The sequence below is a fragment of the Pelophylax lessonae genome (genome assembly GCF_965119305.1).
Source record: "Pelophylax lessonae genome assembly, chromosome: 10".
Classification (NCBI taxonomy): Eukaryota; Metazoa; Chordata; class Amphibia; order Anura; family Ranidae; genus Pelophylax; species Pelophylax lessonae.
In genome coordinates, this window is record NC_138777.1 from 64,744,852 (window position 1) to 64,762,043 (window position 17,192).

Here is a 17,192-nt window from a genome sequence, read left to right on the forward strand (position 1 = left end):
ACAGTGAGTACAGATCTGCCATCCAAGTTCCACAATAAATATAAAATAAAATCCCCCTCGACTGTTTATTGAGTGACGAACAAAGGGAGTAAGGATAGATGTGTCAAAAATCACCTAGTGACTGTCTGCAGGTAATCAGAGGGAGACCCAAGAAGTTATCACACAGTGAGCCCTATGGGGACAGTGCTACACAAGGAATGTAAACATCCCTTGCAATAGGACAAGTCCTTCTTACGGAGAGATCTGAGGTCTATAAGTCCGCAGACCTCTCCTCTAGGCCGAAGATCCTGAGATAAAAAAAAAAACTAAACAAAAAAACGATCTTAGCTTTCCAGCAAAAAAAAAAAAAAACGACAGTGTTTACATCTGCTGGCACCGGAAGTCGATCACACTGGTGAGCCAATAGAAGCACCGAAGGGTGGCGGGTGATTGCTTTTACATTGTAGGGAATTGCTCTACTCAAAGTCCAGGACGTCATATGACGTCCTACGGTATGAAAGTGGTTAAAGATTAGGTTCACCATTTTTTTTTTCTAAATTCCAGCTTCCCTATATACCAATATACCATTAACCACTTGGTTACCGGGCAAATTTTGACACTCATTCGGTCACACTCATATATGTAAAATCTGTGTTTTTTTTGCTAGAAAATTACTTAGAACCCCCAAACATTATATGTTTTTAGCAGAGGCTCTAGATAATAAAATAGTGGTCATTGCAATGTTTTTATATTACACAGTAAAAAAAAAAAATACACTTTAATGAATTTAAATAAAACAAAACACAATAAACCGTATAACCCATATTTTTTGTAAAATATGAAAGATGATGTTATGCCGAGTAAATAGATACCCAACATGTCCTGCTTTAAAATTGCGCACTCTTGTGGAATGGCGCCAAACTACGGTACTTAAAAATCTCCATTTCCAAGGCGAAAATCTCCATTTAAAATGTTCTACAGGTTACCAGTTTAGAGTCACAGAGGAGATCTAGTGCTAAAATTGTTGCTCTCACTTGTGTGGTTTGAACACTGTTTACATATGTGGGCATGACCTAAGTATGCGTTCACCACTGCGCGAAAGCACAAGCAGGGGCGATTTGAATTTTTTTTTTTTTTTTTACTATTTATTTTATGATTTTTTTTTATTTTTACACTGTCTCTTCAAAATAAAAATTTTGGATCACTTTTATGTAAACATTACTTGTGATAGAAATAAGCAGTGACAGGTCCTCTTTATGGAGAGATCTGGGGTCAATAAGACACCACATCTCTCCTCCACAATGTAAAGCATTAGATAAAAAATGAAAACAAAACATTGAGCTAATGCTTTAAAAAAAATGGCCTTGTTTACATTGAGACGGAACTGGACGTGATAATTATGACGTCGTTTCGGTCCTCCTAGGTCAAAGAAATGAGTGGAGGCCATCTTTCCAACAGTGACCAGCAACCGCAACTGGTCTTACTGACCCCAGATCTGAGAAGTGGCAGGGGAGGGGGACCCCTCCCGCCACTTCTATAAGTGTTCCAGTGACAAACCTGCCCCTTTGACAACTTTTATCAGTTAAAGAATCGCCGGCTTAAAAAAAAACAATACCCTGACATGGCACATTGCTGCAGCCATAACCCTGGTATTCCACCTCCCATGAGGACATCTTTTGACTATGGACAGGTAGGGAAGTCGGTAATATGCCAGTAATGTGTAATTGCAGAAAAGAGAAAGCTTTCTTCATATTCTAGAGCAGGGATTCCCATACGACGGCCCTCCAGTTGTTCAGGAACTAAAATTCCCATGATGCCTAGTCATGTATGTGAATGTCAGAGTTTTACAATGCCTCATGGGATGTGTAGTTCTGCAGCAGCTGCAGGGCCATAGTTTGGGAATCCCTGTTCTAGAGCATGCCCTCAGCCTCCAATCTCCTATAGAAAACTCCTCCATTACTTCCTGGTATTCATCCTGGTATTTATGATGGGAAAATTGTTAATGAACTAAGAAATTACCTCATTAACACACACCTTACACCTGTCCTCCCCCTCCAGGAGATTGCTCCCATCCATTCCTGTAGTTCCATGTGTTTCCACTGCAGGCAATGTCAATGAGCACCATTCTTACTCAATCCAACGCCAGTGTCCTCCTCTACTGATTAAGCGTTTTGTATGTTACCTTCATCTTACGTAGATTTTTTATTTGGAAGAGTGTGCAGGAGCGAGAAATCACATAACAGCCTATAGGGAGCAGAGCTGTAGTATTGAAGACAGAAGAAGTGTTTCGCTGAAAGCAGTGCCATCTTAAGAGCATTAAAGGGCCCCGGCCAATGCAGTGCACTGGGGCCCTGCCTACACAATCACCCATGGGAATAAAAATGCAAATTATCGATAAGGCTATATTTATTGGTACAGCAGTGCCAGGCTAATGACAGCTTCCAAATTTTGGCGGCTGGGTCCGGTGAACACACACACCAACGGGAGTCAGACTCGACTGTCCTGTGTGTGCCTGTTCCGTGGAGGCAGACAGGCATTTCTGCAGTTTTGGGCTCCCCCTCCATGGGCCAAGTGGCCTGACAGCAGCGCAGGGCCAAGTAGCCTGACAGCAGCACAGGGCCGACAGGCTCTTGCCATCTGCTAAGTTCGGCAGCAGGATGCACGCGGGAATTGGGTCTAATGCTTGGATGGGGCTGAGTCACTGGGCAGGTGGGGCCCCCGGCAACTGCCCAGCGTGCCCATTCGGTAAGATGGCCCTGGCTGAAAGTCTGTAAAAAGTCTCACCATACAGTATACAATCTAATTGTATAATCTCCTTTAGATCTACAATCAACTATGTAGTGCAAGGGTCTGCTTGATTTCAGTGTAAGTCCTCTTTTTATGGCATTTTTAAGGCAATTCAAGCATCAATATATATTCAAAATATCTTTTATTTTTTCTTACTTAAAAAGTAGAAGTATGAAAACAATTTTCCAAACTCATGAGATTTTTTGTATACAATGACATTTGACACAATGACATCAATTATAAAAAACATCTGGATTGCATTGAAGTGGTATTCCCCCAGTTACTTGCTGTTAAGTTCCATCATCAATTGTACAACTGGAGATGGTTCCCAATAGGTGGGAATGAATAAGGCATCACAGCAATGACATGGAAGTTTTCTTTGGGCTATGAGAACACTCCAGCTAAGGATAGCACATTATGTAAGCATTTGGTAAAAATTTCCTGAAGAAGAATTTATTTATGTTTTTTTTGAAACGTGTTGGTTATCCCCACCTATTGGGAACCAGTTGTACAATTGATAATGGGACTGAACAGCAAGTTGCTGGGGGAATACCACTTCAATGCAACCTGAATGTTTTTTATGATTGATGACATTGTGTCATATGTCGTATACAAAAAAATCTCACGAGTCTGGAAAATAGTTTTTATACTTCTACTTTTTAAGTGAGAATAAAATAAAATATATTTAAATATATATTGATGCTTAAATTGCATTAAAAATCCCAAAAAAGAGGACTTAACCACTTGCTGACCAGCCACCATAGTTGTACTGCGGCAGGCCGGCTCTGTTACACGAAATGACGTACATGTACGTTGCTTCATGTAGCAATTAGTGTGGGCGGGCATGCGGGCTCACCGATTGGTTAGAGGGGGGCCGCGATTTCCGCCGGGCTCCCGCGGTCGCTCCCCATGGAGAAAGAACAGCGGTCTGCAGATGTAAACAGACCGCCTTTCTGTTAGCAACAACCACAGGGATCCTGAGTTCCTCCTATTTAGGAACAAAGGTCTCTATGTTCAATCAGTGAGTCAATCCCCCACACAGTTAGAAAGCACCCCCTAGGCACACACGTATTTCTTTGATCGCCCCTGGTGGTAACCTCTTCCCTGCCAGGAAGGGGTTACCATCAATGTGTCCGTCAATGATGTTCATTGATGGACACAGCTCTTCATCCTCATGACTGTAGAGGGCAGTAGAACCTTACGGATGGACCTCGCAAAGGGTTGGTCGCTAGGGTTGAGCGAACACGGACTGTATTATTTGTGTTCGTACCGAATAATTGGATTTTTGTTACCCGAACACGGACACAAACACTTTACTGTATATTCAGGTAAAAATCCGTCTTCGGTCGTTTTATTTCCGGGTTTTGCATGCTTTGGCGCGCTTTTCATGGCGGGCTTTCAACAGCCAATCAACAAGCGTTTAACCGGTGTGCCTAAGCCATCCCAGCCATGCCTGCAAATGTATCAGTAGCTGTGATTGGCCGTCTGAAGCATGTGACCAAGTCTTTATAAGTTCGAGGCAGCGCCACAGCGGCGTCATTCTGCTGCTTAGATCAGGGAGAGAGCACACATCAACGTGCTGGCTGCTGATTAGGGACAGACAGGCAGGAAAAAAACATTTGTGTCCGGATAGAATTGAGGGACAGGTCGGAGTGTTTTAGGCAGGGCGAGTTGTAGGCATTTTAGGGAGAGAGTCTGCTGATTTTTAGGGAAAGTGTGTTCTACAAACTACAATCGATATTGCTGTGTGGGGTGGGGTCTGCACTTAGTCCCGATCTACGATCTCTTATCAATCCTGTTAGGGATAGAGTCTGTTGATTTTTAGGGAAAGTGTGTTCTACAAACTGCAATCGATATTGCTGTGTGGGGTGGGGTCTGCACTCAGTCCCAATCTACGATCTCTTATCAATCCTGTTAGGGATAGAGTCTGCTGATTTTTAGGGAAAGTGTGTTCTACAAACTACAATCGATATTTCTGTGTGGTGTGGGATAGGAGATAGGCAGGTGTCAGTGATCCACATCCATTTTGCTGTGTGTGGGCTGCAGTGAACACAATCTTTTTGGGGTTCAGTGAACACAATCTTTTTGGGGTACAGTGAACACAATCTTTTTGGGGTGCAGTGAACACAATCTTTGTGGGGTGCAGTGAACACAATCTTGGTGCAGTGAACACAATCTTTTTGGGGTGCAGTGAACGAAATCCTTTTGGGGTGCAGTGAACACAATCTTTGTGGGGTGCAGTGAACACAATCTTTTTGGGGTGCAGTGAACAAAATCCTTTTGGGGTGCAGTGAACACAATCTTTGTGGGGTGCAGTGAACACAATCTTTTTGGGGTGCAGTGAACAAAATCCTTTTGGGGTGCAGTGAACACAATCTTTGTGGGGTGCAGTGAACAAAATCCTTTTGGGGTGCAGTGAACACAATCTTTGTGGGGTGCAGTGAACACAATCTTTTTGGGGTACAGTGAACACAATCTTTGTGGGGTGCAGTGAACACAATCTTTTTGGGGTGCAGTGAACACAATCTGAGATCAACCTTTCCAAGTTTTTGGGGTTCATCTCATACTTCTGAAGATTTGAGGGTGCTGCCTGTTCCATACTCCTACTCCTCATCCATCCTTTTAGGGGTACAAACAATAGTAATTGGGGCCTAGTGTGGTTGTGTATGTGTGAGATACATACACTTTTTTTGATCCTATTTCCTATTCCGCTATTCAATAAAAACCTTTGGGGATCAATTAAATTGCGGGATAGTCTGTGTCGGTACGTGTGAGATCCACCTTTCCAAGTTTTTGGGGTTCATCTCATACTTCTGAAGATTTGAGGGTGCTGCCTGTTCCATACTCCTCCTACTCCTCATCCATCCTTTTAGGGGTACAAACAATAGTAATTGGGGCCTAGTGTGGTTGTGTACGTGTGAGATACATACACTTTTTTTGATCATATTTCCTATTCCGCTATTCAATAAAAACCTTTGGGCATATGTGTATGTGTATGTGTATGTGTATGTATATGTACGCGAATCTTTTACACCCAAAACTCAAAATCAATGTAGCATTTTCCATCATCATTTGGCACTTTTACCATATATATTTCATTACATTTATTATTTTTCATTTTTTATTTATATTTTATTTTTTATTTATTATTTATTATTTTTTATTTATTTTTTATTTTTTATTTTTTATTTTATATTGAGAGATCAGCTTAGGGTCTATATATACATTGTAGTTTTCTCTGTTTATATATGTACATATTTCCCCCACATTTCGTTATGTTTTATCTCATTTTCACCAATAGTATATGTTTGATCTATTACTTTGTAATCTTGCATGGTTTGTGCCTTTTAACATGGCCGCCATATTACCTCATTGGTCGCTTAACCTTCGTATACTCCCATTCACACATTGCGTGTGTATAAATCCCCTGGCTTACAGTGGTCCCGGCATCTACACCTGAGGAAAGAGCGCGCATGCTCCCCACAAGCTTGGCGCACGCTCTGAAACGCGTCGTGTGCACCCTGACCCTGCCTACGTCACACGGTCGACGCTGAGTCACAGCCTGCCTCGAGAGTCCGGTCCCGGGGAAGCAAGAGCCGGCATCTCCCCGCCATTCCATCCACCGGATAGTACCATCTTGACTTCTTCTCTCTCGGCATTAGCTATTGGACAGCTTGACCCCAGGATGTTGCATTTGAGCCTTCACTTCCTTTCATCTAGTGAGTTACTTCATACTGCATGTTTATTTCTTCATTAAACGTATTGCACTTAGAGGCGCTCCGCTTGTTTTTTGCTTTACCCTGTCTAGAAGTGATGAGGCCAGAACACAGAGAGGCGATAGTAGATTGGTTTGCTGCTGACAGTGCCTCCAGTTCCTTCACATTGTCTCCCACCCAGTCTACTGCAGCCGATGTCCAACCGTCTTTCACCTCACCCCCTTGCAAATCAGGCAAGCAGTCTGAGCCCCAAGCCATACAGCAGTCTCTTCTTCTTTTTGATGACTCTGTCAGCAGGGTTTCCCAGGGCCATCCACCTAGCCCTGCCCCAGAAGTGGAAGAGATTGAGTGCAGCGATGCCCAACCACTTATTTCTCAAGATGAGTACATGCAAGGACCATCGCAGCACGTCTCCGATGATGACGAAACGCAGGTGCCAACTGCTGCGGCGTTCAGCATTGTGGACACCGACAAGGAGGGCAGGGGTGAAGACTGGGTGGAAGATGATGTGGAGGACGATGAGGTCCTCGACCCCACATGGAATGAACGGCATGCAGGTGACCTGAGTAGTTTGGAGGAAAAGGCGGTGGTCGCACAGAGCCACGAGCACAGCAGAAGAGGGAGCAGGGTGCAGAAGCGGAGCAGCCGTGCCCTAGACACTACGCCTGCTACTGCCCAACGCAGCAAGGGAACGAGCGCACCAAAGTCAGCTCAAAGGAGTTCTCTAGCGTGGAAGTTCTTTAGAAAATGTGCTGATGACAGGACACCCTGTGCAATCAGAGCCTGAAGCGAGGCATAAACCTTCTCAACCTGAGCACAACCTGCATGATCAGGCATCTAAGTGCAAAGCACGAGCTGCAGTGGAGTACACACCTTCAAAACCAAGAAACGTCTCTGGCTCATCCTGCTTCCTCTTCTGCTACAGTCTCGGCCGCTCCAGCCACATCTGTAGTGATACCGGCACCTGCCACCCCGCAAACAGACGATCTGTCAGCAACACCACCACCTGGGTCACCAACAACCATCTCCACAATGTCCCGTGGAAGCGTTCAGCTTTCCATCTCCCAAACACTTGAGAGAAACAGGAAGTACCCCCCTACCCACCCGCGATCCCTGGCCCTGAATGCCAGCATTTCAAAATTCTTGGCCTTTGAAATGCTGTCATTCCATCTGGTGGAGACGCAGTTTTAAAAACCTTATGTCGGTGGCTGTCCCAGAGTACGTCGTGCCCAGCCGCCACTACTTTTCCAGGCAAGCCATCCCTTCCCTGCACAACCAAGTGGGGGAAAAAATCAGGTGTGCACTGCGCAACGCCATCTGTGCCAAGGTCCACCTAACTACCGATACGTGGACCAGTAAGCACGGTCAGGGGCGTTATATCTCCCTAACGGCACACTGGGTAAATGCAGTGGCGGATGGGCCTGAGGCGGATAGCAATTTGGCGCATGTCCTTCCACCACCGAGGATTGCAGGGTGCTTCAGTTTGCCTCCTGTTCCTAACTCCTCCTACTCCGCTTCCTCATCCTCTACCGCCTCCTCATCCGGACAGCGTAACACCTTCACCACCAACTTCAGCACGGCCAGGGGTAAACGACAGCAGGCAGTTTTACAACTTGCCTGTTTGGGGGACAAACCACACACCGCGCAGGAGTTGTAGAGGAGCATGGAACAGCAGACAAATGAGTGGTTTCTGCCAGCGAGCCTCAAGCCCGGCCTGGTGGTGTGCGATAACGGGCGAAATCTCATAGCAGCTCTGGGCCTAGCCGGTTTGACGCACATCCCTTGCCTGGCGCATGTGCTGAATTTGGTGGTGCAGAGGTTCCTTAAAAACTACCCCGATATGTCAGAGCTGCTGCAGAAAGTGCGGGCCGTCTGTGCGCACTTTCTGCGTTCTCACCCTGCTGCTGCTCGCCTGTCAGCGCTGCAGCGTAACTTCGGCCTTCCTGCTCACCGCCTCATATGTGACGTGCCCACAAGGTGGAACTCCACCTTGCACATGCTGCAAAGACTGTGCGAGCAGCAGCAGGCAATAGTGGAGTTTCAGCTGCAGCACGCACGCGTGAGTCGCTCTGCGGAACAGCACCACTTCACCACCAATAACTAGGCCTCCATGCGAGACCTGTGTGCCTTGTTGCGCTGTTTTGAGTACTCCACCAACATGGCCAGTGGCGATGACGCCGTTCTCAGCTTAACTATCCCACTTCTATGCCTCCTTGAAAAAACAATTCGGGCGATGATGGAAGAGGATGTGGCACAGGATGAGGAGGAGGAGGAGGAGGAGGATGAAGAGGTAACATTTCCAAGGCTTTCAGGGCAGTCATTCGCAAGGGGCTCTGAGGGTGGGTTCCTGCACACACAAACGCCAGGGACACAATTGTCCAGCAGGGGCACAGTTCTGGAGGATGAGGAGGATGAGGAGGAGGAGGAGCTGGAGGAGGAGATGGAACCATGTTCACAGCAGGGTGGCACCCAGGCCAGCTCATGGCCATCACTGGTGCGTGGCTGGGGGGATACAGAGGACACGGACGATACACCTCCCACAGAGGACAGCCTTTCGTTGCCTCTGGGCAGCCTGGCACACATGAGCGATTACATGCTGCAGTGTCTCCACAACGACCGCCGTGTTGCCCACATTCTAACTTGTGCTGATTACTGGGTGGCCACGCTGCTGGATCCCCGTTACAAGGACAACGTACCGTCCTTAATTCACTCACTGGAGCGCGATCGCAAGATGCGCGAGTACAAGCGCACGCTGGTAGACACGATGCTGCTGGCATTCCCATCTGAAAGCGGGGCCACAGTGGAAGCACAAGGCAGAGGAGGAGGAGGTCGCCAATGCAACCAGGGCACCGCCAGCACCTCAGAAGGCAGGGTTAGCATGGCCAAAATGTGGAAAAGCTTTGTCAGCACGCCACAACAAACAGCAGCACCAGCAGCTCAGATGGAACGTCTTAGCAGGAGGCAGCATTTTACCAACATGGTGGAGCAGTATGTGTGCACACGCCTACATGTAGTGAATGAGGGGTCTGCCCCCTTCAACTTCTGGGTCTCCAAATTGGGCACATGGCCTGAGCTTGCCCTTTACGCCTTGGAGGTGCTGGCGTGCCCTGCAGCCAGTGTATTATCTGAACGGGTATTTAGCACGGCTGGGGACGTTATCACAGACAAGCGCAGCCGCCTGTCCAGAGACAATGTGGACAAGCTCACGTTCATTAAAATGAACCAGGCATGGATCCCACGGGACTTTTCCGTACCTTGTGCAGAATAGCAATGGATACCGACCTTACCCACCCATTGTTCCATTTTTGCTCTTTCTCACTCTTTTGGGGTGTACCCTCATTTAAAATTTGTGAAAAGAAGCAGTGTTGGCTACCTCGTCCTCCTCAGGGCCAGATTAACGTAGGGGCTATTGGAGCTGCAGCTCCAGGCCCCTACCTTTTATATAGGCCCCGGGTTGGCCATATTCACTGTTACCGCTCTTCTGTCACTTGTAAACACAGAAGTCTGGCTTCTATGCTCGCTTCCCCAGGCAGCACCCTCAGAACCTCCCCACACAGCGCGAAGGCCGGACAAGGAGGAACAGTTGCCGATGCATGGATGTGTTTATGGGCTTCAGAGACAGCATCCCATGTTGAATTAGGCATGCATGGCTGCACCCTTCCTCCTCTGGGTGCATGCCAAGGCACGGCCCTTAAGGCCATTCAAAATCCTCAGCACCAAGCCCATGATGCTCTTAATCCGGCCCTGGTCCTCCTCCACCGCCGCTTCCACCTACACCGCCCATAGGTGTGCGCAGCCTATTGCATTAGGGTGTGCACCCCAAAGTTTAAATACACATGCATGTGTTTGCCTACATGTACATGGCCCCGATACATTACTCTCCCTGCTGGCAAAGAGAAATAGAGCAGAGCAGGTCCGAGGGAGATCTTTCCCATCTCCTCACTGGCAAACAGAGTGATAATGCTATGTGCCCTAGGTGATTAGGGTGTGCCCAGGCACACCCGGCACACCCTGTGTGCACGCCTATGACACCGCCACATCCACCACCACCTCAACCTCCCTCCTACTCCATATGGGCCTCGTCCTTCAGAGATGAAGAACATTGTTTTATTTTTCTGTTTTTTTTTTGTTGTTTTAAGTTATTTCCCTATCCACATTTGTTTGCAGAGCACTTGCCATGCTCTTAATTACGTTTTGCTGCCATTTGCAGCACTCTAGCCCTTTCCTTTGGTGTTTTAGAGCCATTTTAGTGCCTGAAAGTTCGGGTCCCCATTGACTTCAATGGGGTACGGTGTCCGGGAAAAGTTCGGCAAAAGTCCGGGACACGGACCCGGACTTTTTTTTAAAGTTCGGCCGAACCCGTCGAACACGGACATCCAGGTGTCCGCTCAACTCTATTGGTCGCATCTACCACAATCATTTCTAGATGGACAAGACAGACGTTGATGCCGGCCTATTTCATCAAGGGTCAGGTTCCTCCGTTCCCTGTTAAGGCTCTTTCTACGCGAGCGCTTAGTGCCTCCTGGGCTTTCCGCCATCAGGCATCAGTGATACAGGTTTGCAAGGTGGCCAACTGGTCGTCTGTGCACACTTTCACAAAATGTTACAAAGTAGATGTGTTGGCATCTGCGGAAGCTCCTTTTGGCCGCAATGTTTTGCAGGCTGCTGTTCATCTTCATGACCGCAGGGTTATACTGCCCCCTACAGTCATGAAGATGAAGAGCTGTGTTCGCCAATGAATGAAAGAGAAAATGGGATTTTTGACTTACCGTAAAATCCATTTCTCTGATGCTCATTGATGGACACAGCTCTTCACCTTCATGACCGTAGGGTCATACTGCCCCCTACAGTCATGAAAATTAAGAGCTGTGTCCCTCAATGAAGGAATGAGAAAGGTTTTTTTTTTCAAAATTGTCACTATTTTTTTTTTTCTGTACATAGCGCAAAAAATAAAAACCGTAGAGGTGATCTAATACCACCAAAAGAAAGCTCTACTTGTGAGAAAAAAAAAACATACATTTTATTTGGGTAAAGTGTCGCACAACCGCGCAATTGTCAGTTAAATTAACGCAGTGCCATATGGCAAAAAAATGGCCTGGTCATGAAGAGGGGGGGAGGGGGTAAACCTTCCGGAACTGAAGTGGTTAAATGTAAGATATGTAAGTGAACTATCTCTGCAGACATTCTAGAAGGAACGAGTGAGCGCACATCACTGTAGTAATTCTCTGCGCTGGCCTTAGGCTGTGAACATGCTTGACCTTGACTCATAGCAGGGAAATCAATAGGACTCGCTCACCTCTCTGTTGCTCCAGATCGATGGCGGAGGATCCCTCACTGACTGGCTGGGGCTGGAGCCGGCTCTGCACAGAAGACTGCTTGTTCAAATGCTGGGGATGGGTTTGACTTTGGGCTAAGCATGGCATGCTCCTTTGTGATGGCTTCAACTGGTGCTCCTTATCTGTTCCACTCTTACTTTTAAACATTCCTGATAAAACAAAAAGCATCTGTTATTTTAACAAGTCTATATATAGAAGCTAAAAATATCATACATCAATTCTAGTAAACATTGGCAGGGCCGGCCTTAGGTGTTAAGGCGCCCTGTGCGAGCTAATTCTGTGGCGCCCCCGCACATTTTCTTGCACTTTTTTGCACTTTATTTGACTTTTCTTTTTTATGATCACTAATAACTTAGCCCCCCTTACATTAGAGACCCCTCACAGAGCCCCCCTTACATCAAATACCACTTTACATTAGAGATCTCCACAGAGCCCCCCCCCTTATATCAAAGACCCCCTTACATTAGAGACCCCCACAGAGCCCGTCCTTACATAAGGAGACTCCCCCTACAGAGCCCCCCTTACATCAGAGACCCCCCTACACAGAGCCCTCCTTACATCAAAGAACCCCACACAGAGCTCCCCTTACATCAGAGACCCCCACACTGAACCTCCAGGCCGCGGTCGCCGCTTACCTCCCGCTGTGCGGCCTGATCATCTGCAAGCTGTAATGGCCGCACAGCGCCCCTGTTGCCCATGGTGCCCTGTGCGGCTGCACAGCTCGCACACCCCAAAGGCCGGCCCTGAACATTGGGCATCTACAGATACCCAGCTGGCAGGAGAGAGCAGTATATCCTCTGCTGTAAATGACAATGACACTTCAGGACATGTGAACGTAAGACTAAACTCGACAAATATTACAAGCAATATCAAAGCCAAAACCAAAAATGTATTATATTACAGCATTCCAATCATTACATAGTTACATAGTTACATAGTTACATAGTTAGTCAGGTTGAAAAAAGACACAAGTCCATCAGGTTCAACCATAAAAAAAAAAAAAAAAAAAAAAAAGAAACAGCATTGAAAACCTAACCATACAATCCCATATACACAATCCTTTACCCGCTGTTGATCCAGAGGAAGGCGAAAATAAACCCCAGCAAAGCATGATCCAATTTGCTACAGCAGGGGGAAAAAATTCCTTCCTGATCCCCCGAGAGGCAATCGGATATTCCATGGATCAACTTTACCTAAATAAAAAATTTTAGTACCCATTTATATTAGATGTGGTGGCTGCATTTGTTTTCTTTCCTTTGGCTTTTCCCCCTCTGTTTTCACCTGGTGATCTGACCAGTAACACGCCTCCTTTATTAATGAGACATAACTCTGGAGGAATGAGAACAGGTGGCACAGCAGCAATACCAGCCTGGGGATGGAGAGTGTTTAGTGTATAAGGAGATTTGGATACATTAAAAAAATTTAAGCCAAACTCCAACTCAAACTTCATAATAAGTTACAACAAAGAGTTTTTTGTTTTCCTTTTGGGATAAATAAATAAATAAAGATAAATAAAAAGCTGACCACTCCTGTCCCCTGTGCCCTGATCACCCCCACCCCTAAGCACCCCTGTCAGTATCAAATGGTATGTCTCATCCCTCTAACCGCTACATCTTTAAGAGCTCCTTTCTATTGAACAACAACAGACTTGCTGGCTGGATCACCAGATGAAAATAGAAGAAAGAAAGTCTAAGGCCCCTTTCACACTGGCTTTCTGATCAGGTCTGCCTGTCAGTTTTTCAGGCGGACCTGATCAGATGCTCCATGCACCTCTATGGAGCAGCGGATGTCAGCGGTGACATGTCCGCTGACACCCGCTGCTATCCGATCCGATCCTGTCCATGAAATCCAGATGGATAGTAATCCTATTTTCCATCTGTATAGAGGATGGGATCGGATGGGATCGGATGAGAATGGACAGGCGGACCATTTTCATACGATCTCCCATAGAGGAGAGCGGGGATCTGACAGCTCCGTCTCAGCACAGTGAGAGGAGACGGAGCTGTCATCTGCCTGCTCAGCGGGGATTGGTGGATCGATCCTCCTCTGAGGAAAGTGGAGTCCGCTGGGTGGAAAGCCTGTGTGAAAGGACCCTAGAAAAGAAAACGAATACAGCCATCACATCTAAGATTTGGTAAGCTGCAATATAATAAACGTTTGCTTTTGGGTTTAATACAGCTTTTTAAATCTACACTAAGGCTCCGTTCACATCTAGGCATTCTGGATGGCGGGCGGAATCGCGCCAATCTGCCTGTGAACCTGAATCACCGCAAATCGCGATACACGCTTGCAATCCCTGTCATTTTAAATGGCACCCCAATTGCGGCACGATTTTGCCACGATTGTCACCCAATGAATCGCTGTAAAATTGCACAAATAGAATTGCAGGATGCCTGTCGTTTAACCGCTTGCCGACCACTGCACGACTATTTACTGCGGCGGTCAGCCCCTCACAGGCAGAGCGACGTGGTACTACGTCGCTAGCCTGTGAGGGTCTAGGGAGCGAGCGGGCGCCCCCGGAGGCGAGCTCCCGCGCGGTCACGGACCCCGCCCCCCGCGCGTGTGACCGGCGGACCCGATGTCCGCTGGTCACTCGGTGATCGTCGGTGCAGAGGGAGAAAGGCAGGCGGCTAATGTAAACAAGCCGCCTGTCATTCTCCCCTGTGTAGAAACAGTGATCATATGGCTCTACTATGTAGGACTGTTGATCACTGTTCCTACACCTCAAGCCACAGCCAATCACAGTTAGAATCACGCCCCTAGGGACACACATAACCTCTCCCTCTAAAAAAAAGTTAACCCCTTCACTGCCAGTGTAATTTTACAGTAACAGTGCATATGTATAGCACTGATTACTGTAGAAATGTCACTGGTAACCCCAAAAGTGTCAAAAATGTCAGTCAAGGGTCCAATCTGTCTGCCGCAATGTCGCAGTACTGCAAAAAAAATCGCAAATCGCCGCCATTACGCGTTAAAAAAAAACAACAAAAATTACAAAAATCTTTCCCTTTGTTAGTAAACGCGATAACTTTTGCGCAAACCAATCAAAATACGCTTTTTGCAATTTTTTTTTACCAAACATATGTAGCAGAAAACAAATTGGCCAAAAATGTTAAAAATTTTGATTTTTACATTTTTTGGGGGGGGAATTTCATATAAAAAAATTTGAAAAATATTGTTATTTTTGCAAAATTTACGCTCTTTTTTTGTTTATAGCGCAAAAAGTAAAAATCGCACAGGTGATCAAATACCACCAAAAGAAAGCTCTGTTTGTGGGAAAAAAAGGACGTCAAACTCGTTTAGGTACAGCGTCGCAAGACCGCACAATTGTCCATTAAAGTCACGCAGTGCCGAATCGCAAAAACCCCCTGGTCGGAATGGGGGTAAAATCTTCCGGGGCTTAAGTGGTTAAAAGAAGTTTCAGAACTTTTCATCAGTTTTTGATCAGCTGCTCATCAGTTTTTACATCCACTACCAATGCAAAAATGGACTGCTTGTCCGTTTACATCCGTTTTTCGTCTGTTCCATTTTTTTAACGGAACATAAATGGGGCTTAGATCCGTTTAAAAAAAATGGATGTTCACGGATGCGGATGTAAACTGATGTAAATGGAAAATTATCTGTTTACATCCGTTTTTCCATAGAGATGCATTGATGTCTGTTTTAAATCCGTCAACGGATGGATGAAAAACAGACAAACGGTCTGCATGTGTGAAAGGGGCCTTAGGAGCTTGTTTAGTCTTATGGTTGGGGGTGAAAACACATGGTTGAGCAGCATTGGTTTGTTCATGTGCCACATCCACGATGCTATGCTTTGCGCCAGTGTAAAAAATTATCCCCCTGTCACGTTCAGTGGCTGTACAATATAAGTGAATAGGGAGGTGCTGCAAGCACCCCACAACTGTGTGCAATGTACATGCTTGCGGAGCGCTTGTGGGGCATTTATGGGATTAAAACGGGGTTATTTCTCCTCTTGACCTGTCAAATTCCCCTAAAAAGTATTCTGAATTTGGATTGCTTTTAAGAGGTATGGCAATTACGCTGCATGCCTAAACCTAGCCTTACAGTTTGTGTCCCCCTGCACTGCAAGGGTTAAATGCTCATTTATGTCTCTGTGACAATAAAAAAAATTACTTTTACTTATCTTATCCATTGCTCTCACAGGCTTCCTTCTTTCTGTGTGACCAATCTTCCTAAGCTGCATCTCTTTGGGGTACGGGAGGCAGCTTATACCCTCCCAGTTACCTACTATCCATGGGCCAGGAGCTACTGACAACCCTTGGCCACCTACTGCAGTGGATCCGTTAGGGCCATGTGAAAGCAGCCTTATACTGCTTAAATACATATGTGTATCTGGACCAGGTTCCACTGCCCAGGAACAAGCATGCAGCAACTAAAGTCAGAACTTGTGATCTGCACCAGGACTCAATAAGCACTTAAAATGATAATAAACCTTCAGTGTTTTAGGCACTTTCAGCAGCTGATTTTATAATTTACTGAGTATGCAGCTTCCTTATCTGTTCATCCTTGCCTATGTTCCAGTTTAAGCTGGTGCCAATAATGGAGCACCATTCCAACTACAGACACCAATGCTAGGGTACTATTCCTCCCACAGACACCAATGATGTGGAACCATTCCATCTACAGACACCAATAATGGGGCACTATTCCATCTATAGACACCAGTAATGGGGCACTATTCCCTCTACAGACACCAATGATTGGGCACCATTCCATCTACAGACACCAATGATGGGGCACTATTCCATCTATAGACACCAGTAATGGGGCACTATTCCCTCTACAGACACCAATGATTGGGCATCATTCCATCTACAGACACCAATGATGGGGCACTATTCCATCTATAGACACCAGTAATGGGGCACTATTCCATCTACAGACACCAATGAGTGGGCACCATTCCATCTACAGACACCAATGATGGGGCACCATTCCATCTACAGACACCAGTAATGAGGCACTATTCCATCTACAGACACCAGTAATGGGGCACCATTTCATCTACAGACACCAATGATGGGGCACTATTTCATCTACAGACACCAGTAATGGGGCACTATTCCATCTACAGACACCAATGAGTGGGCACCATTCCATCTACAGACACCAATGATGGGGCACTATTTCATCTACAGACACCAGTAATGGGGCACAATTCCATCTACAGACACCAATGATGGGGCACTATTCCATCTATAGACACCAATGATGGGGCACTATTCCATCTACAGACACCAATGATTGGGCACCATTCCATCTACAGACACCAATGATGGGGCACTATTTAAACTACAGACACCAGTAATGGGGCACTATTCCATCTACAGACACCAATGACAGAGCACTATTC

The 17,192-nt window shown here is 46.3% G+C and overlaps 1 protein-coding gene across 1 annotated transcript in view; it reads right to left on the bottom strand.

Moving 5' to 3' along the window:
- The window catches only part of ANO3 (anoctamin 3), a 542,814-nt gene that overhangs the window by 355,179 nt on the left and 170,443 nt on the right, over nt 1-17,192 (bottom strand). The window contains exon 2 of the mRNA XM_082269831.1: nt 11,779-11,967. Within this exon, the coding sequence (XP_082125957.1) occupies nt 11,779-11,967 (189 nt within the window). The remainder of the gene's footprint in view (nt 1-11,778; nt 11,968-17,192) is intronic.